The sequence below is a fragment of the Spinacia oleracea genome, chromosome 4 (genome assembly GCF_020520425.1).
Source record: "Spinacia oleracea cultivar Varoflay chromosome 4, BTI_SOV_V1, whole genome shotgun sequence".
NCBI classification, from domain to species: Eukaryota; Viridiplantae; Streptophyta; class Magnoliopsida; order Caryophyllales; family Amaranthaceae; genus Spinacia; species Spinacia oleracea.
Window position 1 is genome coordinate 174,188,224 of NC_079490.1, and position 24,273 is coordinate 174,212,496.

A 24,273-nucleotide genomic window follows, 5' to 3' on the forward strand; every position below is an offset into this window, starting at 1 on the left:
CTTTCGGGTCAAAATTTCATGTTTCGGGTAAAAGGCCCAAATAAGGCAGATCCAAGCCTACTATTATTAGTCATGCATAACTCGTGAGCCTCATGAGCTCAGCCCAATCACAATAAATGAAACTTCCCATAGGATTAACCAAACAAACACTATGATTATTACTACTCCTTCCGTCTCTTTTTGTTTTTTACGTTTTTTTTTTTTGGTATTTCAAAATGTTCTTTACATTTCCTTTTATAATATCACATAAATGACTTAGTATTCTATTAAAATTTGTGTCCAATTATTATTTTAACCAATTAAATTCATTAGGTCATTTAATATCTCACACTTTTCCATTGGGACATTAAAATTTTCTCATTTCCCAATATCAGAATTTTGATAAAAGTGAAAACATTATAAATAAACGTAAATTATCTTGTTTAAATAAAAAAAATTGAGGAATCTCGATGCAAATTAATTAATCGTTAAAACGCGTGAAAAATGTCAAACGTAAAAAACAAAAAGAGACGGAGGGAGTATGATTTTTCGATTATAATTGATTGATTGTACTTGTCCCAAAAATGTTATACAGATTCATTGTCGTATATTTTATGCTCTCTAGTATGTAGTTATTGAGTGAAACTTATTTTTACTGATAGTTACGGAGTACTTATTAATCACATATGGCCATTGTCAAATCACAACTTAATCCGCTTGTTTTAATTTTTGTCCTAAAGCCGTAACCAATTTGACATTCAAAAAACTTAGTCGCCGTCCGCAAACCTGCACATACCTCTATAAATTAAGTCTACGGATTTAGTACATAAAATATTGTTCATGTCATTGATGTGAACATTGAAAGGGCTCTCACTCAACAGATCAAAGGTGCACGGGATAATAGGTTGATGGCTCGCAGAGAAACTTCGTCCTAAATTCATATGCAATTAAGATAATCATCATGTTAGCTTGTATTAAAGTGGTTTAGTGCTTAAATAATCTCTCATTCTCCCATATGGGACAAACACTTTCCCTTACATATAAAATATTCACGAAATCACAAAATTATATTGCGTACTCCCTCCATTCCTAAATGTTTTTTTTTTTTTTTTTTTCTGTTTTTCGAATTAGCGTTTCTTTTTGTTCTTCCCATTACGAATCTTTTCCTTTTTTTTGCAAATTCCCCCCCCCCCCCCCAAATACCCTCTTTCTACAATTTAATTTCCTACTATATCCTACATTTATTTCATCCACCTACCCAATTAATCTCATTGATTTCCCCACACATCTTATTTAATACTTCCTTCGTCTTTTAATACTCGCAACGTTTGGACTTTTGCCACTATTCATATAATCTACTTTGACTATTCTTAGTGCTTTTTATATAAGATAAAACATAGTCACGTGGGATCTTGTTAGATTCGTCTCAATGTATATTTTCAAAATATCAACTTTTTATAATTTTTGCATAAAGAGAATTTAAGATACAAATGATCTAAGTTGTGCATTGGCATGCGTGAAACTAACAAACGTTGCGAGTATTAAAAGACGGAGGAAGTACATTCACACTCCCCAATTCGATCATTCACCCATCTTATTTTATGATTTTTAATAAAATATTTCTCTAATTTCTTTTTTTTTCTTTATTATTTTCTCTCTCTTTCATTTATTCCAAAAAGTAAAATCTCTTACACCCAATCATTAATCTTACACCCGTATAATTTTCAACGGTACGCTCAACCACTTTTTCAAAACTTCTATATCTATTACATTATACTAAAACAAACACCATGAATGACACATGTCAATTCCTGGTGCAAAATTTACCCACCCAAAAACTCTTTCCTAAAATAACATTTCTATTTATTTTATTTTATTTTCTCTAATTTGTGTAAATTGTTTATGTATGGAAAAAATTATAGGGTTATAGGATATATCAATATTATAAGATTTTGGTAATATTTAGTCAAATATTCATATCAATAAAAGAAAATATATTTAATCAACATTTTGGTCAAATTAACATATTAAGCATATTGATCGAATATTGTGGTCAAATTATCATATTAAGCATATACTCCGTAAAATACATTTGATGATTAAATGAGTACGTTGAAGATTTATAATTACGGATTAGCTTTAAGGAACAATATTTTATAAACAAATTGTTAAATATAATTTAATATACGTGCATGCACGGGACCTAATCTTCTATTATACTAAAACGCAGTTTTTTCTTTCACTTTAAAACTTTATATGTTTTTTTGAATTATTTTAATTTAATGCTCTTTTAGAAATTAAGTGTAACACTCATTTATATTTCTTGGAAACAATAATGATTGCAAAATATTTAACGCGGCGTAAATTACAAAGTGACTCCCTTTTATTTATTGCATCTAAGTACAACTCTATTTTTAATTGTTGGCATTAAAAATCAAAACTATTAACTAATGTGCAGTTTGAAATTATCCATTGCTACTCATATTAATATAACATCAAATAAACTACGGATTTTTCATGAAATGCCCCCGAGGTTTGCTTTAATGCACCAAATACCCCTAAACTTTCCAGAATGCACCAAATACCCTCGAGGTTTTAATAAATAACACAAAATGCCCATAATAAGCATTTTTCGTCCATTCCGTTAAGTCTCCGTTAACATTAAATTTTTTTCTTTTCTTTTCCTTTTTTTTTCTTTCTCTTTCTTGTTCCTTTGTGATGTCTCCTCTTCTTCCCAGGAGTCTGCAAATCAATCCTCCAAATTCCATAATCTCCGCTCCTTTCTAACTCCCTCTGTCAATCCTCCAAATCCCATCATCTTTGCTCCTTTCTCTCTCCTGTTGCTTCTTCCAAATCAGTATCCATCGCCACCCACAACCACCAAGGAACCCTTACTCTTCTCTTCTCCTTTTCTTTCTTAAACCCAGAAAATCAACTTTTACATCCCAGAAAAATCAGCAAAAATCAACGATTATATCACCAAAACATTCGTAACAAGATCCAAAACCAACAAAAAATTCAAAACCAACAAGATCCCAGAAAATTTCCAACAAAAAATACTCCAAATTAATCGATGAAAATACTCCAAAACCCTACTGTGCAGATTTATTCCAAAAAAAATAAAAAATGTGTTCTTCCCCAAATTGATTTTCCCCAAATCAATTTAAACCTAAATCGCAAAATCGTGTTCCATTGATTCCCACCTGGTTAAAATGGCTGGAGGATCTACGAATCCTCTATACCTCCATCAGATGGTCTCATATCATCTCCATCTCTAAACTCACAGGATCGGAGCTTCAGATTACCGAACATGGCGTCGGTCGATGGAAATGACGCTTCAATTCCATGGTGGTTTTTGACTTGTTTAAAATTGATGGGTAAGTGGACTTATTTAGATATAACCAAAAGCTTACTTATTTTTAAAAGACAATCCAAAGGTTGACTTTTTCCCATCAATTTTTCCTATGTACCTAGTACTCCGTATGGACTGTACGGAGTAGCTAGTTAGGTTAATTGAGTGATGAATTTATGACATGTGGTCCGATAGTTTACTTAGTTATCAATTTATCATACACTATTTTACAAAAGTTTTGTATATTGTTATTGTTGTTATCACACAATCTTACAATTATTATCATTTCTGAAATTTAAATGTTACTCCATATTGTTATGGAGAAATAGATTACAGACCTTTAACTCTTTATTAACCATTGATGAACAATTTGTTTGTTAAAGTTCGGGTTGGTACCAGGAAATTAAATGTGATCAAAGTCCGCTGTTTCATCTCTTCTTTCTCGAGCACTTTATAACGAAGAACCCTCAATGGTTTTCTATTTATAGAGCTGAGTTCCCAGGTTCAAATAATGTACGGGATAAAGACGTGAGTGGGGCTCTGTCGGTAAGGGTGATGGATCCTAGAGGTCGAATTGAGGTCCGGTCCTAGAGGCTTTCTACACACATGACGGAGCTAAATTCCGTAAGCCAGTCGAACCATACTTCACTTTGCTGCCATTGATGAACAATATTGTAATCCTGAGATACTCTTGTTTACCTCTGTTTTTCGGTAATGGACAATAAATTTTCTCAATAACTGAGGATGGATGTCTTTCTAATCCTCCCTCCCAAAATGCAACTATATGAAAGAAACCATTTGAAATTCAGCAGATTCGAGCAAACAGCTATCGCAATCCTCTCTTTGGAGTCTAAATCAAGTGTGACAACAGAAATATGTATACCTTATTCGTTCATATCATTTCAATGACAAGCTCTCTTTTAGAAATACACTGGAAATATTACATCCAATTCAGCAAAAAATTCCTACTAAAATTCCTATTACTGTATTATTTATTTATTATTATTCTCCAATTTAACAAAGGAAAAGTATGAAGACTCCCAAGCAGAGCCTCCAACATAAACGAAACAGGTCAACGGTAGAATACATTGTCGTTATAAAACAACTCACCAAGAAACTCTCTAATAGTCATTGGGCCATTTCCAGCCAGATTCACAAGAATGCTCAAGCAGCAACTTTCTTTGCTGTTACAGAATTAACGATGGTGGCAAACTCAGGACCCTACACATTAAAATTTTGCAGATCAGAATTTCAATCCAAATTTAATGAAAATGTCATGTAAACTTGAAAATGGATAAAAATATCATCTAGACAAGGGGGGTGGGGGTGGGGAAATGCATCAAAAGTTCAAAACAATTGCAGAAATGTATCTCAAATCAGGGAGAATCTTCCTTCATGTATCCATCTCAACACATGGAAGTGACGAGTCTAACGACCTACTTTTTGTTTTTATCAAGTTCGAACATAGAGAACACACATGGGAAGCAAAGTACCAAACTTTCCTAATTCAATAAACCTTCCATTTAAATATATTCTCACCTTTTCATGGCTCAGATGCCTCAGAATAAACAGACTCAAGAGAGATGAAAAATAACTTGGCACGGCAAAGAGATGGAAACTTGTTCATCATTAACGAAAGACAGAGAGAGACTGAGAAGGATCCGATGGAGAAAGCTATTGTTCTACTACCTCCGTTTCATAAAGTTCTTTACAGTTACTATTTGCACGGACTCCAATGCAATATTAAACTACTAATATATCCAATTTTATATGTGAAAAAAGTATAAAAAGTTGATATTCTGAAAATGAATAACGAGACCAATCTAACAAGATCTTACATGTAACATTTTGATTGTATATAAAAGTGGGAATTTACGGTCAAAGTTTAGACACATTTTCCAAAGCGTAAAGAACTTTCTGAAACGGAGGTAGTATTTCCTTAAAGATTACATTTTGGAAATTTATCTTCAAAACTACCCTCAATTTATTTCATAACCATCTCTTCCTCTCCATTACTATCTCCCAATCTTGTCACATGTGCTCTTTGGTAAAGTATGACACTTAAAGTACACTCTTAAAAACTTGTGCCTAAAAGAAATAGAACAATTAAAGAAAATGGAGGGGTACATATGATGATATGAGTAAAAAAAAACCATGGTCAAATAGCTGAAAAAGCTTGTTGCAATTACCAAGGAACAAAGGGAGTAATATAGAACTGCGTTCTTAGGATGATGTATTATTCCCTTGGTACCAAATTAGTTTACACACCTAGAAGAGTGACTCTGTGAATTAATGTTTTGAGTGTTGTTTTCAAAAGTAGATGTGATTGGAGATAGGTGGTAATTTCTCATTGAGGAGAGGGAGGAAATAATAAAGTAAATGTAATTAGAAATAAAGGGTGATTTTATATAGAGCAGAGTAAAAACAGGCTAATTTGGGACAACCAATAAAGGAATTTGTGTAAAACAGGCTAATTTGGGACAACCAATAAAGGAATTTGGGCAGAGGTAGTATTCGATTACCCGTATGTAGAAGCATGCTATGCCTACCTGGTTGGGAACAACCAGTATGGTGAGGTTTGTGGAGGTCAATATGTACACATCCTTACACCCAAGGCCCGAGACAATACAGAACTACTACAGCATAATATGCATCATCATCACAAACATCTAATCTTGTATAATTATCTTCCACCACTTGCTAATCCAACCAGATAGCAGCTAGATTTCTTTAAAACTAACGATGATATCTTCTTGGGAATTGGTGGATCATACAAGGGGAGAGGGGAAGATAGGAATTACAGCAATGCTGTTACCTTCAAAGAAGCCCCTCCCACGAGAAAGCCGTCTATATCTTCTTGTTTTGCAAGCTCTGCACAGTTACCTCCGTTGACAGACCCTACAAGTACATCACCGGATGTCAGCAAACTAGCAATGTTTCACAAACAATCAACTTCCGGCACATAGTTTTATGCAACAAAGTGGGCCCTCAAGCCATTGGGTCTTATTGTCTTAATCACTGTTTTCTCTGCAAAGACTCGGGTTACTACTAAGGGCAGTGGGAAAATCAGTGAAAGCAATGTGTTCCAACTTTTTTTTATAAATAACAGAATTAAATTTTAAAAATAAAATAAAAACCTAGTGCACCTTTTCGGGAATTTTAAACGAGTTGAGATAAAGCGTGAAATCTACGAGAGTCCATATCAGTTGAGAATGAAGAGTTGAAAAAGTGGATGATTATAATAAAAGTGGAACACTAGTGCATAGTCTGAATTGAGTTAAAGCTCAAACTCAGACAGAGCAAGCACACCCCAATATCTTATGCTTTGCATTGTTTTATAATCATCAAACTTTAGTTTTACATTACCTTACAACACACTGAATACAAATCATAGAGAATCCCCTATGTAAAACCACATTTTTATCTAGGAGGGTCAACAAATGCTGGAACATGAATTTTATGACAAAACTCAAGTTAGAAATGACTATGGTACCAATAAGATATAGAGGACTGGGGCCTTTTGAAAAAGATACACATGGATTATTTATATGCCCTAAAATATGGTGCCAATAACACTCAGAGGAGGGGAGAGAAGTGGCACTTTAAATACCTCCATATATGATGCGTGTCTTAGAAGCAACTTCCTCTGAGACATTCTTTTTAAGCCAATCTCGAACAGCAACATGCACTTCCTGAGCCTGGTCTGGAGAAGCTACCTTACCAGTACCAATAGCCCATACAGGTTCATAAGCAACAACAACATTATCCCAGCTAGGCAGGGCATCTGCACATGTCGAAACAACCATGTATTCAGAAAAATTTAATATGCTTCCCAAACATAAAAATTCAAACATATATGAATTAATAGATACACAATGGGCAAAACTGAACGATAGTTTGCCTGCAAAAGCCTTCAGTTGCTGGTAGCATACATCAAACGTTTTTCCTGCTTCTCTTTCTTCTAACAACTCCCCAATACATGCTATTACTCCGACACCTTGGTTCAGAGCATATGCAGCCTTTTTCCCTATAAACTGAATGCAATTGATCTTTACTATTGAGCACAAAAGTAGACCTTTGTAGAGTACTGTAAGTCTATAACCATATTCTGATATCATTCTTGCATGTCCAGTAAAATTTTACCTCATTTTGTTCACCAATAACGTGTCTTCTCTCAGAATGCCCGAGAATAACCCACTGGCAGCCAAGATCCTTCAATTGTTCAACACTGAGATACAGAAATCTCTAGGTGAGAAATAGGTATCTAAAAGAGAGTAACACAATATCCTCCTTAACAACATCAGACTAAGGATGCATAATGTTAAAAAAAGGAGAACTGAAACCCCGTCCACAGCGTCACTAAAACAGATGAATCAGAGACAGATCTTCTCCGAGAAATTGAAAACAGGCATGGTATATTAGTATCATGGCAGTTTATACCCCTGTAAAAATAGGCAACACTTATCTAGATGGTTTTTTTTTCATACTTCATTCTGTATAACTACCGTCATCAGCTCAGATTTACAGTTTTGCTGGTTGTGCATAGAAATCACGATAACAGCTAATACTTATTTGGATTTCCGTAGTTGGATGACCTTGCAAATCAAATATACTTTCATTTTCATGTGCATAAAATTTGGATTCGCTACAATGTAACGGTGACTAGGAATGCTTGACCAAAAACTAAATATCAAGAAGCAAAATTGCCACTTTAAATAGCCATTTTCACAAGGGTATTCCTGAGAGGAGTCCTTAATGAGAAAAGTTTCAACTTGAAATAAACATGGACTCAATCAAATGTCTCACAAATCGCCCTCTACTTCCAATTATTGTGTAGTTGGCTAAAGTTAAGGGTTTCATCAATTGCTGTAGCAGAGGTAGCCAGGTAGGCTAAAAGAGCCTCTTCAAAAGAATTATCGAATCCCCCTACCTAGCCTTGGGGAAAATTGAAATTTTCATGATAACGGTATTCACAGACACATGCGCATGCAGAGAGAGAGAGAGAGAGATGTCATTATGTGCAAAGAATCTTGTCATGAACCCAAAAAAAGGACAGGATTTGGCATGCCTAGCCAATCGCAAATTACCAAAAACATGCGTACCATAATTTAAGACCCTCGCTAACATATACATCACAACGAAAGACACGACCAATCAACATTAATGACGTGACAGATGTAAAAACCCTAGTGATGTTTCGACCTTGGGGAAATCAAAATGTGACAAAATTACCCCCATACCTCATGCCTCAACCAATCAACACTAGCCGTAATATTTTTTTGATAACCAAAGAAGTAAAAAAAACGAAGGTTTAAGCCGCTCATAGAGTAACCACATGATAACGTGAATTCAATAATATAACAATCAGCCACTTAGTAAAGTTGAATTAGATAAGATAACCACTAGTTAAAAACTTAAAACAAGAGGCGCAAATTAGCTGCCACACATTGATAGATGACAGTTGTACACGTGGTTGCTGAAACAATTTACGAGCAGAACTTGCTTGGATGCAATGCAAAAAATCCATTTAACTATTGTAATAAGGTGAGTGAAGCTACAAACCAGAAATAACTATAAATGGGAAATGTAAGAAAAGGATGCACAGGACGCACAGGATTAGACTAAAATAGGAAGTGAATGATAGTTCACCTGATTTCTCCAGTAAAAGCCCCACCTTTCCCAATCCAACAGTTTTGTGCTGATATTTCTACTCGGCCGGTAAGGGAACTCTTTACTTGATCAATGTAAACAAACGGAGGTGCCACAACAACATCTGCAGTATTTATAGCTTATGTGTTATTTGAATGCCTCTTGAAGGTAGATTTATGCATCAAAATATCAAATCTTATGAATACACCTCAACCCCACCCCCCTAATCTTATTGTTCAAATTATCAAAGTCTAACTACAAGCCTGCAACTGTTGATAGGAAAATAGGCAGATGCCAGCTATAGCAAGTTGCAGTTAGTAAAAAAAAAAAAAAAGATTATTCCAAATGCAAGCAGATATAGCAGAAAGCTACAGAAATGCAGTATATCAGCAAACGAAGCCAAATCTAAAAGTACCCTACAAAGTTACAATTTTAACGGCACAATGATGAAGTATAAGATTATCTCACCAACATCAGCCTCCAATGTTGCACTGTTCAAGTCTGAGACAAGCTTAGTGATAGATTCCTTGGTCCCGTTCTATTGAAAATTGAAACAAAGAGCATTTCAGAGGTTTACAAACCAAGATCAAGATAAATAGATGGTAAGAGGAGAAGGGGGGAGGGAGGCTGAATTTTGGAAGTATAACCATTCAAGACTTAGAATTGAAACCAGCAAAACACTAATACAAACAATAATTTTTGAGCCAGTGACCTCAACAATGTCATGAAACAGGAAAACTATGTTTCAAATAAGCTACGTCGGACATCCTGGGGATAGATCCAATGAGTTTAGCACAGTAAAACCATGTTAACAAAAATAGTTTCTTCACTCTGCCTACAGTAGTAGGCAAGCAAGAGTAGTAATATCTTTTAAAATTAGAAGTTCCATCATTTGTGCGATAATTTCTAACTCACACATAAAACGAAAGGAAAGCACTGTGATAAGGGAGGATCATAGACGAACATTCGGTACCAAAAAACAATACTCCATAATCTATACTTCTATGTTGAAAGGCAAGATAGATAAATCATGCTTAACAAACTGAAAACTGATATCATTGACAAAACCTAAACCCATGGGGGATTGTTCTTATATTTCAGACAAAGAAAATGACAATGGTACTTACACATTTCCAATTGCCACCAACGAAGAACTGCAAATAAATCAGAATAAAATTATTAGGACATAGTTCAACAATAAATAAATAAATGGTCAATTACACACAAATTTAGCGGATCACAGATTCTGCTTATTATTGATTAGGCACTCATCTTACCCAATTTCATATATGAAGAATTCAACACAAGTAATTCCAATTCGATTGGTATTGTAAAATGATTCCATTTGCATTGATACTAGAAATCACAAATAATGCTATTACCAATATTTCTACGTGACATCCAATTTGCATTGAACAACTTATAACGTAGATTAAAAATATTCTGCCTTTCGGACTTATAACTTGGATTGGAGGAAATATCCTTTGTAAAATTTAAGCAAATTGCTGACACATTCAAAATCATTTTCATTCAAAATCATTTTCATTTTCTCCCAACAATAATACCAGGATAATATTTAGCCCAATTGAAACCAATTAGCAAATAATGAAATAAATTTAGCATATTCATGTAACTAAATTCAAATTCTACCACATTTCCATTTTCTCACAATCTCACCAATCACGAAAAAACCGGCGTTAAGAACACACTCGTCCTTTTCAATGCAACACGTAAATTAACTCAACATTTCCCTAATTTACGAGAAACAGATTCAAATGTCAATGAAATTAACAATATCTCCAATCTAATACTCCGTAGTAACAAATCATTATAAAGGAGAAAATTAAAATTAAAAAAAAAATAAAAAAAAGTAATACCTTTCCAGAGCCAGCCATAGCAACAACACCTCTCGGACAACGGCGAGAGGAGGAGGAAAGGCGCAAATGAGAATCCACATTCTGGAAAAACGACGACTGAGTTGAAACAGAATTTTCGAGCTTCAAGAACGATCGTCGGAGACCAGAGAACTGAGTCGACACAGCCGAGTTAGGGTTAGTAATTTGCGACGCCAGAGATGTCGATACCACCGCCATTTTCGACCTTCTTCACCCTTTTTCTCTCTCCTCACTCTTATTCTGTGAATACTTTGCTTTCCTTTCTGCTGCTGGTGCGCTTACTCAAACGAGTGTGGTTGGAGTATTTAGGGGTTTTTAAGGAAAGAGAAAACTCGCGAGTTTGTTTCACGCGCTTTGGAAAGCGTATGTAATTGGAGAGTAGTTTCCACGCGCTGATGAAGAGATGGGTGGGTATATTGCCCAGAACCAAAAACTTATCTCTGACTTGCGGTTGGTGTGGTCGTCGTCAGAAACGTCGTCGTTCTTACTGAAAAAGAGAAGGATTTTGCTTAGGTTTTCAGTTGTTCAGCATGATGATTTAGGTTCCTTTTTTTATCTGCTTGACACGTAGCATTTTCAAGACAAAATTTATCTTTTTCTAGTTCTAGACTAGATATGGTCCAAAAACAAGAGTCGGATGACCCAATGTATTGATCGGATCAAGTTCGGGTTTATTTCATGTACAATATGTCGAGGGTCAGATTAAAGTTGTGTTAATAGGGAATCCATTCGAACTTTCCTGTCGAGTCATTCAAGTTCAAATCATAGTAGCAAAAATAAAATTTTAAATGCAAATGATAAAATGATAGAAAAATCAGCAAAGCTTTCAGGAAATTTAAATTGGCGACCGCCTTTGTATAACCAGCACATATTGTACAGAACATTTGAACAGCTGCTGAACTGAGCTGCAACATGTACAAACTCCAGAACTATAAATTGAAGTCACAGACCAAAGTGTGTAGTGAATACTAGGTTGCTACAACAGTAGTTTGTAATGATATGATCCATCTCCGGAAGTGAATTAAGAAATCAAATAATCATAGCGCGGGCTGATACTCCAGTATGACAGTGTTAGGCAGACTGAGATCCGAGTTACAAATAAAATGGTGTGGAATTCCTATAACAGTCAAATTACTCGTGGCCATCAGTCATTACCTTTACCACCACCACCGCCGACTATGCTACTTGATGAGCTATCCTGTACACTATGAGACGAACATCTACTCAAAGAACTCCCGTCTGCTGCAATGCTTCTCTTACGGCTCTTATCTCGTGATGATGTATTCTGTACAACATATAAAAAATCAGTGACTCTGAAATTTCCTTAATTAGTCTGAACAAAATACTTATAACTTATTGTAGCATGGAGGAAGTAACTAAAATGAGGGATCTAAGTAAAAGTGCCAGTTCAGTTGAGACCTCGTCAGTAGTCGATCCTGGAGTTTTGAGCTCGAGGTTTGTTGGGACATCAGAGGAGTTTTCATTTCTGTTAACTTGTCTCTCATGCTTATCCGAAGAAGTTCCAATGCCTTGTCTAGCTGAAACTTGGGTTCTACTACCTGGCTGCAAGGGAGGAGAAACATCTTGGGTTGATGGGTGTTCAGGTGGAGGATTCGGGGCCATGTAAGGAATAAAAGTAGAGCATGGATTGGCATACATTCCGGGGTTTGGACTGCCAAAGAATGGGTACGGCTGCATAGACATATGATGCATTGGGATTGGTCCAGGAATTGGCATAGGATATGGATAAGAAGGTGGATGTTGAAGAACTGAATCCATAGCAACCCATGGATAAGCAGCTGCAGGACCAACTCTCTGCTGACATTGTGCACCAAGTCTATCAATATCTGATTTTAATGCTGTCTTCTCTTCCCTAAGATCGTTCTTCTCTTGGGTCAACTGTTGGAGAACACGAGGTCAGTACTCTTTCATGGTAAATGATTATTTGTTATAACTAAATTTTAATTAGGTAAGAGAAAAAAACAAACACCACCTCACGAGATTCATCGCTCAAGGCTGCATGTTCGGCTTTAAGTTTGTCGACTTCAGCTGTCAAATCTTTGAGTAACTGAACTGTGTCACTTAATATGGTTGCTTTGTCATTCTTTGGCCTATCAGAATCTGCATTAATACCCATACCCACCAGTTAAACTCACCAGAAACAAATCTAAAAATATTATAATTATAGTTTGAACTAGAACATTCAATTTGTACACCATACATTGGGGCTCTTGGAGTGGCACCCCAACAAGAACTATCTCTTGGCCAACATTGGGGCTCTTGAGGGGTTCTTGAGGGGCTCTTGAGTAGCTTTTCATGGAGAGCTACTTCAAGGTGTCTCTTGCCCAAGACACCTCCAAGAGTTGAGTCTTGTTGAAAAGTGGATAGTAACTTTGGTTAAAAAGACAATTAATTGTGGACCATCAAATGGTAAAATTAAAGATTGGATAGCTCACTTGAGGAACCAACCAATGTTGGGTGTTTTTAGGAATAAGTTCTTGAGAGTCTCTTGTAGAGAGAGAGAGTGGAGAGCCCTCCAAGAGCTCTTTTGAAGAGCCAACCAATGTATATGCCCTTACAATGTTTAATCAATGAAATATGTTGCATTAATTTCGTCGTTTAGACATATATGATATATTAAACCATACAGATGACTCTTGAGTCTTGCAGCTTGCCTTAGCCTCTAGACCAGTGTTACCTAATTCCCTAATCACCCCAACGAACCACCAACTGAAAAGGCGAATTATAACATGAAAATGGTAGTTTTTGGCCTATTCTAGCAAATTGTGGACCTGTACCCACTTTCATACTAGCGAATCAGGTAACAATGCTCTAGACGTACCTATCAGTCATTTTTCACTTCAAGTCTCCACTTCAGATACTAAAGGCTTCAACCTCAATCATTTACTTATCCACCTTCAACAATCAACACGTCAAGAACATCCACCCAAACCATGCTACTCTGGCATATAAACAGATTCCTTTTCTCACGTTCTGCCCCATTTCCTGTTCCTGTCTTTCCAGTGTTCTCAGACATCATAAGTTGTTTTCACAAACACAATTTTTTTTGGTAATGCAGCCGATATGTTACACATTTAATGAACCTAGCTTCACTATGCCACCAACTGCTCTTACCCCATATAATAAGTGAAGAAAACTGAGTAGTGGTTGTTCTCTTCATCTGAATTTGACTTACCGGAACTTATCTAATTAATTTGAACTTGGGTAGCTCTTATTGTTTTCATGATTCATCCCTTAGTAAGAATCATGAACACATAATGGGTTTTTATTCTCTTAAAAGTAGAATTTAATTTTTTTTAAATGCGCTGTAGTTAAGCTAGCAGCACTTATTTTCGAATACGGACTAGTTTTGAAATACTTTCTTTACAATAGATAGTAATGAGTATCATGAACTTTTCACAAGTTTTACAGGAAGAAAAGCGAACTGGAATAAGGAGTGTATAGAATTACCAAGTGTGTTTCCCAATTCAATGAACTGCTCATTCAACCGACACCTTCGTTGTTTTTCACGACCAGCCTTCTGAAGTTTTCTAACTGCAGTGGGATCCTCATAGTCCATTTTACAGTTTGGCTAACTAAAACTCTGCATTTAACAGGACACAAAAGCAGCATATTAGACCTGCAACACAGGTTACAAGTGTTATTATCATTATACATTGTGAAATCCTGTTGAATAACAGATTCTAAATAACACAAGAACTTGTCATGGTCTGAAAGACAAGTATGCAATGGCCCCAAAAAAACAAGGGACATGCTTCAATTTACTCGAATCTGCATTCTAAAACAATATGCCACATGATTACATGAAACTTAAATCTAAATCATAACCTTCCCACTTAACTTCAAAGCAATATGGGGTTCATAGTTGGTAGGCCAATAAATAAATACACTTCATGAGTTCATTCCCATATGATTTGCTTACTATCTAGACTATCCAGCCGGATTCTTCATCTCACCTCACCTCAAATACCCCCATGCCAGATCCTACACTCCGATAGGGGACAGACCTTGACCCTTTAATATGGACCAAAAACATGATTCCCTCCCCTTGTAAATTAGCCGAGTTAGGCACTTGGACACATACCCATACTCGTGTCTCACGAGTCCAAGTAACATAGCCTATTTGATCTTTAACAAACTAAGTAGTGATAGTGCAATTAGAAATACTACAAATCAGTAAGGACGATCCCTAGAAAATTAGAAAATTACAATTTTTATATTCCCACTCCTAAATTTTAATGGCAGAAGGAATCATCAGCTTGATAGATTTTAATTCTCTTCCTTATAATCAAAACCCATAATACCAATTTCAACCTCAACAAATTCAATCGTATCAAATGCCCTTTCAGCTACAAATAGCAAGAAATTTGACAGAATTGCTACTACCAAGAAAAATTCGAATTTTTTTTATCAAACACAGCAATCCCATCTTTGATTCTTTACAAATTGCAGTTCAAGCTATCAAATATTGGAGTTCTACCCAATTTCACATTGCTTAATTCAAAATAAATCTAACAATCTCAAGAACAATCGCACTGGAAAAAGGAAAAAGTTCCATTTTTTTGTGAAAAAGAAAAAGAAAAAAGGGAAAGTGCAGAAATTTGACCTGAAGATGAGTAGCAAGGAAGCGGTAGGTGAATGGCGTGTAGGAGAATATCATTCATAGTTTAATCAAATGCTCTGTCTGTCAATATATTCTGGGGATTCGGCAGATAGGACTTGGATATCCAGAAATGCCCATCAGCCGCCCGTAACCCCCGACATTACTCTTTCCTTTGCCTTTTGCTCCTCCTCAATTTGCTACCGGTGCTTTCCAGATGAGGGCACAAAAGTCAAAACAAAACTACAAAATTTCTTGTTACGGATAGAGGGGTGGCAATCAAGTTGTTTGATCCGTTTTATTTTACTATCGATATTTATCAGCTGAGGTATAAAAGTCAATAGAAAAGTAAAATAAATCACGAATAGAGTTGATAATTGAGTTGTTTTTTATCATGTGTCAATTTAACTATTTAAGGGAGTAACAAATCACGTAAATTAGTTTTGAGTCCGGTCATAGTCATCTTGAAAGATTCTCTTTCGAGGTCTAATGGCAACTGAACATGCAACATAACTAAAAGTATACACTAGAGTATTATCATAACAAAACAAAAACAAAAACAAAACTAGCTAAAACAAGAAACATAAGCCCTATAAATAATGCGGAGTAAGTGTCAAAATCTCTTCTTAAATTAATACACCTATAGGCTATAGTACTATGTAATGTTAGTCGCTCTTTCAACAATTTTAAATCATCAAATATAAACTTTGTACTATTACTATATCTCAATACAAACTAAATTTCTAATATATAATTACAAATGAATTCATAAAATAGTAACATCAATTTTTTCCAATCGGAAATAATTATGTATTTCCTCCGATTCAAAATAGTTGCAACACTTTGGTTTTTTGCTATATTCACATAATCTACTTTGTTTATTTTGATGGTTTATACTTTAGGAGAAACATAATGTTAAGATAGAATTAGCAGATATATTCACCAAGGCTTTGGGAAATATACAGTTTGAGTATTTTCTTGGCAAGATGGGCATTCGAAATCTTCATGCTCCATCTTAAGGGGGTGTTGAGATAGAATTAGTGTTTGAGTTATAATTATATCATACTTTTTTATTCTAGAGTTAGAGTTTGTTATATGTTATGTTTCTTAACGTGAGGTGGAGTAGGTTTAGGGAACTCTTTGTATTATAAATACATGATTGAGATTAATGAGAAAAGAGAACATTGTGAGTTTAACACAATATTTTTCACATATTCATGTGGGATGTTGTTAGATTCGTCTTAATGTACATTTTGAGAATATTATTTTTTTATAATTTTACTTATAGGTAATTAACTATATTAATTGTTCAAGATATGTATTGACAAGCATGAAAAACAAAGTGTTGTAACTAAAAAGAATCGGAAGATGTATAAAGCACTAAAGATTATCTGATGGTCGACGGAGATTGAACAATGGAGAAATGTTTGGAAAAATAGCACAAACTGAAAAAGTAAACTAATTTTCAATTTTTCAAACCTAAAATAACTATAAAAAAAAGTTTTAAAAAGAAAATGGTGAAGTGGGTCACGGATTCACGATAGAGTGGGAATTGGAAGTTGGGTTTAGGGAAAAGCAAAACACTACTTTTTCTATAAGTTAAGTTTGGGCTTTTTTGTTTTTTCTTGCTGGACTATTTTTTAACTCAGTTTTCTCTTCTTATATTTTTTGGGCTGATACCTCTAACAGGTGAGTATGCCCCATGTGTTGGCACAGATGTAAAAAAAAATGAAAAAAACACCGTCTGTGGGGATCGAACCCACGACCACGTGGTTAAAAGCCACGCGCTCTACCACTGAGCTAAGAAGGCTAAATAATAATATCATTCTTTTTTATTTGTTTAAAAAAAATTACAAGATTTTACAAGATTTTTACAAATTGAGGATGATAATCAATATTTGTATAATGCAAGGAACCGCAATAAAGGAGCTTGGGAATTGAAGCATGTCATTGGTCATTACAATCAACATATCCATTCTCTTAATTAATTTCTGATGCAAGTGAACAAGGCAGCAGATAACTCAGTATAAAGATAGACAACATATCATTAAGCTGTAATGGAAACAACAACTTTCTTATTAGGTCGTTCCTCGGTACAAGTTATACGTTATAAACATAGGGGAATCAATTCTAATAGCACAAGTTTACATCCTAAAGTGATCCAACCTTCGTTCTCCCAGACAAAATCCCCTGCCAACAAAAATCAACCCTTAGCCAATTAATTACCAAGTATATGTTTCCTATTCCCCTCAGCCAATTACAATGAAAATGAAAAGTCAATCCTACATATCAGACTATGGAGAAAAATACAATACTTTCGCATCTTTGGTTGTGGAGGGTCATACTAGCTAGTAAAAATTGCAAGAATTCACAAATACACCAAAATCTGTATAATCCCACTTGGGTTTGTATATCTCCTTTGTTCCCTGAGATGACATTAAAAAACTTTCTCGTTTTGCATATTTATGAGCTGAGATGATAGCCACGTTCTAAAAATGTAGATCTACTTCTTCTTACTCCCTTCGTATCTTTCAATGGCAACTTCAACACCACTCTTAACTTCTCCCTTCTCATTTAGTTGAGGATGAGCGGTGACCCTCCCTTCATTTGCCTTTTCCACCAGCTTCATATGGGCCCAACCTATGTCAAAGTTTGTTCATCAGTCACTATACAACACAATATCTGAGATGTACTTCAGGTGATGGACACCATTGATATGAATATAATAGAGGGTAGATTTACCAAGAGGAAAACAAAAGACTGCCCCGTAGAACTGAACCCATCATGACATTCCTGGATCGCCAAAGAAGAGATCCTGACACTGATGTTTTTTTTCCCCGAAAATGTTAATTGACAAATACAAGACAAAGTAAAGGTAGCCATGACTAATAGCTAGACCAATCACATTAGTAAAACAATTATAAGTTCATCATAAACACAAACCCCATGGCAACACTGACAGCAGAGAAAGGGGACAATGGCACATGTTTGAAACTAAAAAAACACGCGGGTAAAACTATATCCAAGAAATTATAACATGAGGGTGAAAACGGTTAAGTTCTATGTACTTCAATAATGATTTACTGCAATATGCTTAAGTTCGTCAACAATGATTTAAACTCAAGTTCATCAAAAAATAAAAACAAGTTTACTTATGCAATATACTTCAACAAGATAAAAGAATTTCAGATCTTACATATCACACCAAATGTTGCAGCAGTGGCTGAACCCGCCGCAACAATGTTATACACATCGTGGACTCCTCATTTCTCAGCAAGCATATCATGTAGATCGAAAAATGCAGCAGTGAACATCCCGAGGCGCACTTCCCCAACAAGGGATCCACGAGTAACTCTATAAAACCTCTTCTCCATTTCATCTCTCATCAATCGACACTGTTCATGCTTGTCAGGGGTACTCCCAAGCTTCAGTATCACTTCAGCATCCTTGCTCTGGAAAAACGCCAATAAGACCTAAATTAGAAGCAGTTAAAAAAGAAGCTGAAAATTGTCATCATATTGTGATTGAAGAACTTACATCAAAAGTAGATGCTTCCTTACTTCCTCTATATAACATGCCAACGAATATTCCCATGACAATTGATGTTCCCCAATTTACAGCCCCAGGTAACTTCGGAGTTACCTAAATAGGCAAGAAACTGATGTAACACCATGAATAGAAGCTGCAAAAATCAAACAATTCAACCCTCCCTCCTCTCCACAAGTCTTACTTCCCACCACACACACACATACACACACAATTACAAGGATGAAAATGGTAAAGACACTGCATAATTGTTCAAGATCCAACAGTAACTTCCTTATTCGGCCACATTGTTGACAAGAAACAAATATAATGAACTTTTTCATCATCAATTCATCACACAAGTTGTCTTTCATGCATAAATTGAAGTTTTATTTTACTTAGAAAGTCAAAATTTCAAGATCCTAACTAAATCTTTGTCAAATTGAGGGGAATTGGAGGATGAACATATATTAGTTGTTCACCAATACCTTGATTGCAATAGGTTGTTAACATCGTCACTTCGTCAGAAAACCAAATTCTGGGCAACCATGATCTAATCTCATCTTCTTGAAAACACAAGCTTAAAATTATGGGTGATGGTTACAAAATTTCCCTCAAAGCCGATTGCATAAACAAAATTCTAAAAACTAGCAAAAAGACCCACATGATTGTTGGATCAGATGCCGCTGAAGTTGTCCTGGAATTCTTCAGGTCTGGGAAATTGTTGAAGGAGGTAAATGTCACATGACTTACATCAATCGCTCTCATTCCTAAAGTAAAATGTCCTAGCAATGTTGGCAATTTCAGACCAATTCCTTGTTGCTCGGTAATCTACAAGTGCATAACAAAGTTGTTGTGTGAGAAATTGAAGCTGGTTCTGCCTGATATTATTTCGAAGACGCAAGGTGCTTTTGTGGCAGGTAACAAATAGGAGTATCTTAAATAATGTGCTTATATGCCAGGATCTTATAAAGCTATACAGGAAGAGTCAAAATACTAAATGTTGTATGATGAAGGTTGACATTCAGAAGGATTACTAAGTTGAGACTTTCTTAAGGATATGTTGGGTTTATGATTCCCTACGGCCTTCACAAACTTAATTATGACTTGTGTTACTAGTCCCACTTATACTCTCATGCTAAATGGCACTACTTCTGGGTTTTTTAAGTCGAAAAGAGGGTTGAGAGTTTGAGACAAGGTGACCAAGTGTCTCCCTTTATTTTTGTCTTATACATGGTGTATTTAACCAGGATCATAACATACATAGGAGACCAAGAAACCTTTTATTTTCACTCAAGATGCAGATCCTTAAAGCTGAATCATTTGTGTTTCTCAGATGATTTAGTTATGTTTTGCAGAGGAGATTTGAGATATGTGTATATGATGCTTCAAGGTCTCGAGTTGTTTTCTATAACTACTGGGTTACAGGCAAATAAGGGGAAGTCTGCAGTGTATGGTTGTGATATGTAAGAGTGAGCAGGATATGAATTTGGTGGCTGACATTTCTGATTTCAAGATTGGTACTTTGCCATTTAGGTACCTAGGGGTTCCAATTTGTGCCAAGAAACCGAGTGTAGCTAATTGTGAGAACCTTATTGAAAAAATTACTTATAGGATTGAAGTTTGGTCTTCTCAAAACTTATCCTTTTGCGGGTCATTTCCAGTTGGTAAATTCTGTGCTCCTTGATATCAATGTGTATTGGGCACAAGATCTTTTTGCCTAAGGTTGTAATGAAAAAAAGGTGAATGCTATATGTAGGTCCTTCTTATGGACCAGGATGCATAATAGTAATAAACCAGGCTACATTAATTGGGGTAAGGAAGGTGCTGGCATGGAATAAAGTGGTTGTTGCAAAGCAAGCCTGGAATATTGCAGTCAAAGCCGATAACTTGTGGATTAGGTGGGTGCATACGGTGTACATTAAAGATAAGAACTGGAAGGACTACAATGCTCCTTCGTTTTCTAGTTGGGCATGGAAACATATATGCAAAGCAAAGGAGGAATTAAGGAGTGGTGTGGGGGATGTTTGGTTAAGCCAAACTAGAATCTACATTGCTAAGGTATACCAAAAATTGGTAAAGCCTGGTCAAAATCTTCACTGGTGTAACATGGTCTGGGAACATTTCAGTGGTCCTTAAACGCAGGTTCATTGTATGGTTAGCCATGCATGAAAGGTTGCAAAGAAAGCAAAGGCTTAAGAAGATTGCGGTGTGTGATTCCGACAAGTGTTTGATATGCGAACATGAGGTGGAGACACATAAACATATTTTCTTCGTTTGTCAGTACAATTGATATGTGCGTTTTATATATTGTTTTCACCCCCGTCCCTTAGTACTTTTATGCGTCAAATGAGCTCCTAGGAGCCATTTTAGTACTAATCTGTGTATTTTAGTGTGCCTTGAGTTTCAGGAATACTTAGTGAGAAATTGGTCTTTTTAGGCCCATTTCTTGATGATTTAGGCCACCACACGATCCCGAGGGAGTTCGGGACGACTTTTGTCGACTTACGGGAGCCCTAGATGTTCATGATCGAGCCCCGGAAGTTAGACTCGGTGTTGCGGACGAAGGGCGGATCATTTAGCCCTCCGCCCGGTGGATTGCCCCTCGCCCATCGGGCGAGCAAGCATAAAGGAGCAGGAGCAGGCACCCGACGGGCGGATCTTCGCCCGGTGCCCATCGGGCGCCCATCAAAGGCAGCAGCAGCAAGTTCTCCCACCGCCCGACGAGCGAGTGGCGCCCAACCGGGCGCTTGCAGATGTTTTCAGAAGTTTCTCTCTTCGCCCGCCGGGCATCCTTGCGCCCGTCGGGCGGATTTCGAGCTGGTCGCCCGTCGGGTGGTTGGCCGCCCGACCGGGCGACGACAACCCTGGAGCCTTTAGCGCGCGGTTTATTTTAGTTTTATTCCGGTTTTCTCTTATGTTTTTGGGCTAAACTATAAATATAGCCCTTAGTTAATTTAGCGGGGGACCTTATTATCTTATTTTCGAGTATTAAGCACTGAGATTATTTTCCTAAGCTTAGTTTTTCTCTCAAATTTAGTTCAAAACACTTAGTTTCAAATTCAATAAAAATTCAAACTTTCAATTTCCTTTGCCATTCAATTAGGTATTGCTCCTTAATTTCATTCATTGTGTTGCCTTAATAATGCTTTCGATTATGTTAATTTCTTTGGTTATTGCTAATATGCTTGAGTAAATCTATTTTCTAGGGTTTGGGGATCCATGAATAATATGAAGGGACATTGAATAATTGTGATTGTTGGCATTGTAATTAATTCTTATTGATTGGTTATTATTACTATACAATTAGATTTGCGCAGGTTTAATTGTGGTAGTTTGGCAATATCAAGTTAAGATTCGAGAGATGCAATTTGATGTTTAGGCTTGTGTCAATAGGTGGAATTAGGATTAATACGTAGCGAGAGCCCGTTAATTCTAAGTCTATGATTAGTATCGATTCGAGAGAGCATGCTAGTCTAATTAATTGCTTTGTTGATTATTGTGATTGTTTATCGTCCTGGATTGTTATTTGTTGGTGAACCTATGCCCTAGATCCTTTAATTCCTGAATTCTTAATTGTTTAATTATCGTTCGTAGTCTTAGCATACAAACCGACCAATTCTTGTTTCCCAATAGTCTAGTTTAGTTGATTAATAGTAGAAAGAACACTGTTTCCCTGTGGATTCGATCCTGACTTCCCTTGCTACCTAGCTAGTGGACCTTAGGTTATTTTTGATTAGGTAATACGACTTTAGCCTGTCAAAATTTTGGCGCCGTTGCCGGGGAAACGGTTTTATTTTCTGTTGTTGATTGCTTATCCTAGATTATTGTTTGTTACTACTCAAGGAACTCACGTTCCTTGAGACTGGATCTCACATTGTTTTGTTAGTCTTTGTCTATGCCCAGGACCGTAGGTACTAGTAATCTTACTCCATTCGATCCTGAGCCCTAAAGAACCTTTCGTCGACGAAGAACTTTCATTGCACAGTGTGGGAATTACTCTGATTCTGATCATAATATTGGCGATCTTTTTCCTTCAGATACAGATTCAGTTTCAAAGGTAGAGATGGGTGACGAAAATCTGATACCGCCACCTATCCCACGGCTTACAGACTATTCTAAGCCAAGTCTGTCCGTGCTACCAAAGGCGATCATGCCTTCTATTGCAGCTGAGACCTTCAAGATTGAGCCTACATTGATTAACATGATCGAGAGACGCCAGTACGGTGGGGAACCAGGTGAAGATCCGAATCTTCACATTCAGTCCTTTATCCAATATTGCTCCACCATCAAGCAAAAGGGATTGACTCCGGAACAGACTATGGAGATACTTTTCCCGTTCTCTTTGAGTGGGAAAGCTAAGCTGTGGATTAATGGGTTGAATCGGGCGGCTTTGAAAATCAATAATTGGGAATCCTTGGCTCTTGCTTTTTATGTTAAATATTTTCCACCTGAGAAAACGGCTCGTCTGAGGGGTCAGATATTAGGTATCTCACAACAGGCGGATGAGAGTTTGTTCGAGGTCTGGGAGAGATTCAAGGATTTGCAAAGAGAATGCCCGCACCATGGTTTGGAAGATTGGTTCTTGATTCAGCAGTTTTATAATGGTCTGGGCAATGAGTCTAGATGTTTGTTGGATTCAGCTGCCAGTGGGAGGTTCATGCAACTTGAGGTGCCTAGAGCTATGGAGGTGATTGAGGAGATAGCCATTCACAATGCCCAGTATGGAAATCCTAGAGGTCTATCTAACAGGGGTGGTAAGCATGATTTAAATTCTATTGAACAATTAACTACCCAATTGACTGCTTTACACTATAAGTTTGATAATATGCAAGCGGCCAATGCTCAATCTGCCCAACCTGTTAGTGTAGCTGCTATGAGTGCCCAACCTACTACTGTTTGTGAAAGTTGTGGAATGTCTGGTCATTATGCACAGGAATGTAGAAGCTCTATTGAACAATGTAATGCTTTTCAATCCTACAAACAAAACAACCCATTCTCCAACTCTTACAATGAGGGCTACAAAAATAACCCTCTGCTTTCCTACAGGAGCAACAACATCCAAAACCCTCACCAAGTTCAACATCCACCACAACAACCATACCAACCCTACCAACCAAGGAAGAACTACAACCAACAGTCTAGTGGACCACCTGGGTTCCCTAGAAAACACACATCACCTCCACCACCACCACCTCAAACCACACAGCCTGACCCTATGCTAGTAGAGATGAGAAACATGATGCTACAAA

The 24,273-nt window shown here is 36.5% G+C and overlaps 2 protein-coding genes, 2 non-coding genes and 1 pseudogene across 5 annotated transcripts; all 5 read right to left on the reverse strand.

Annotated features, from left to right (window-relative positions):
- Positions 1-4,237: 4,237 nt before the first annotated feature.
- LOC110786512 (triosephosphate isomerase, chloroplastic-like) lies at positions 4,238-11,134 on the reverse strand. The gene is made up of 9 exons (NM_001426368.1): positions 10,858-11,134; positions 10,108-10,134; positions 9,449-9,518; positions 8,981-9,104; positions 7,475-7,559; positions 7,233-7,365; positions 6,942-7,115; positions 6,147-6,229; positions 4,238-4,552 (listed from the first exon to the last, which is right to left on the reverse strand). Exons 1-9 carry the CDS (start codon positions 11,071-11,073, stop codon positions 4,496-4,498), a joined length of 969 nt encoding a protein of 322 aa, NP_001413297.1. The 5' UTR covers positions 11,074-11,134; the 3' UTR covers positions 4,238-4,495.
- Positions 11,135-11,699: 565 nt separating this feature from the next.
- Positions 11,700-15,757, reverse strand: LOC110786514 (transcription factor bHLH121). 2 transcript variants are annotated; one of them, XM_021991065.2, is made up of 5 exons: positions 15,503-15,757; positions 14,347-14,479; positions 12,869-12,996; positions 12,295-12,774; positions 11,700-12,160 (listed from the first exon to the last, which is right to left on the reverse strand). In XM_021991065.2, exons 2-5 carry the CDS (start codon positions 14,453-14,455, stop codon positions 12,020-12,022), a joined length of 858 nt encoding a protein of 285 aa, XP_021846757.1. In that variant the 5' UTR covers positions 14,456-14,479; positions 15,503-15,757; the 3' UTR covers positions 11,700-12,019. The 2 variants fall into 2 exon arrangements, with proteins under 2 accessions (XP_021846757.1, XP_021846758.1); XM_021991066.2 differs by having other exon boundaries at positions 14,347-14,515; positions 15,503-15,711.
- A 1,477-nt stretch (positions 15,758-17,234) lies between these two features.
- On the reverse strand, positions 17,235-17,306 carry TRNAK-UUU (transfer RNA lysine (anticodon UUU)). Its single transcript has one exon. It is a non-coding gene; the product is annotated as a tRNA-Lys (tRNA).
- Positions 17,307-17,679: 373 nt separating this feature from the next.
- Positions 17,680-19,395, reverse strand: LOC130472182 (uncharacterized; annotated as a pseudogene).
- A 4,091-nt stretch (positions 19,396-23,486) lies between these two features.
- LOC130460176 (small nucleolar RNA R71) lies at positions 23,487-23,593 on the reverse strand. The gene has a single exon (XR_008920120.1). It is a non-coding gene; the product is annotated as a small nucleolar RNA R71 (small nucleolar RNA).
- Between the last annotated feature and the right edge of the window lie 680 nt (positions 23,594-24,273).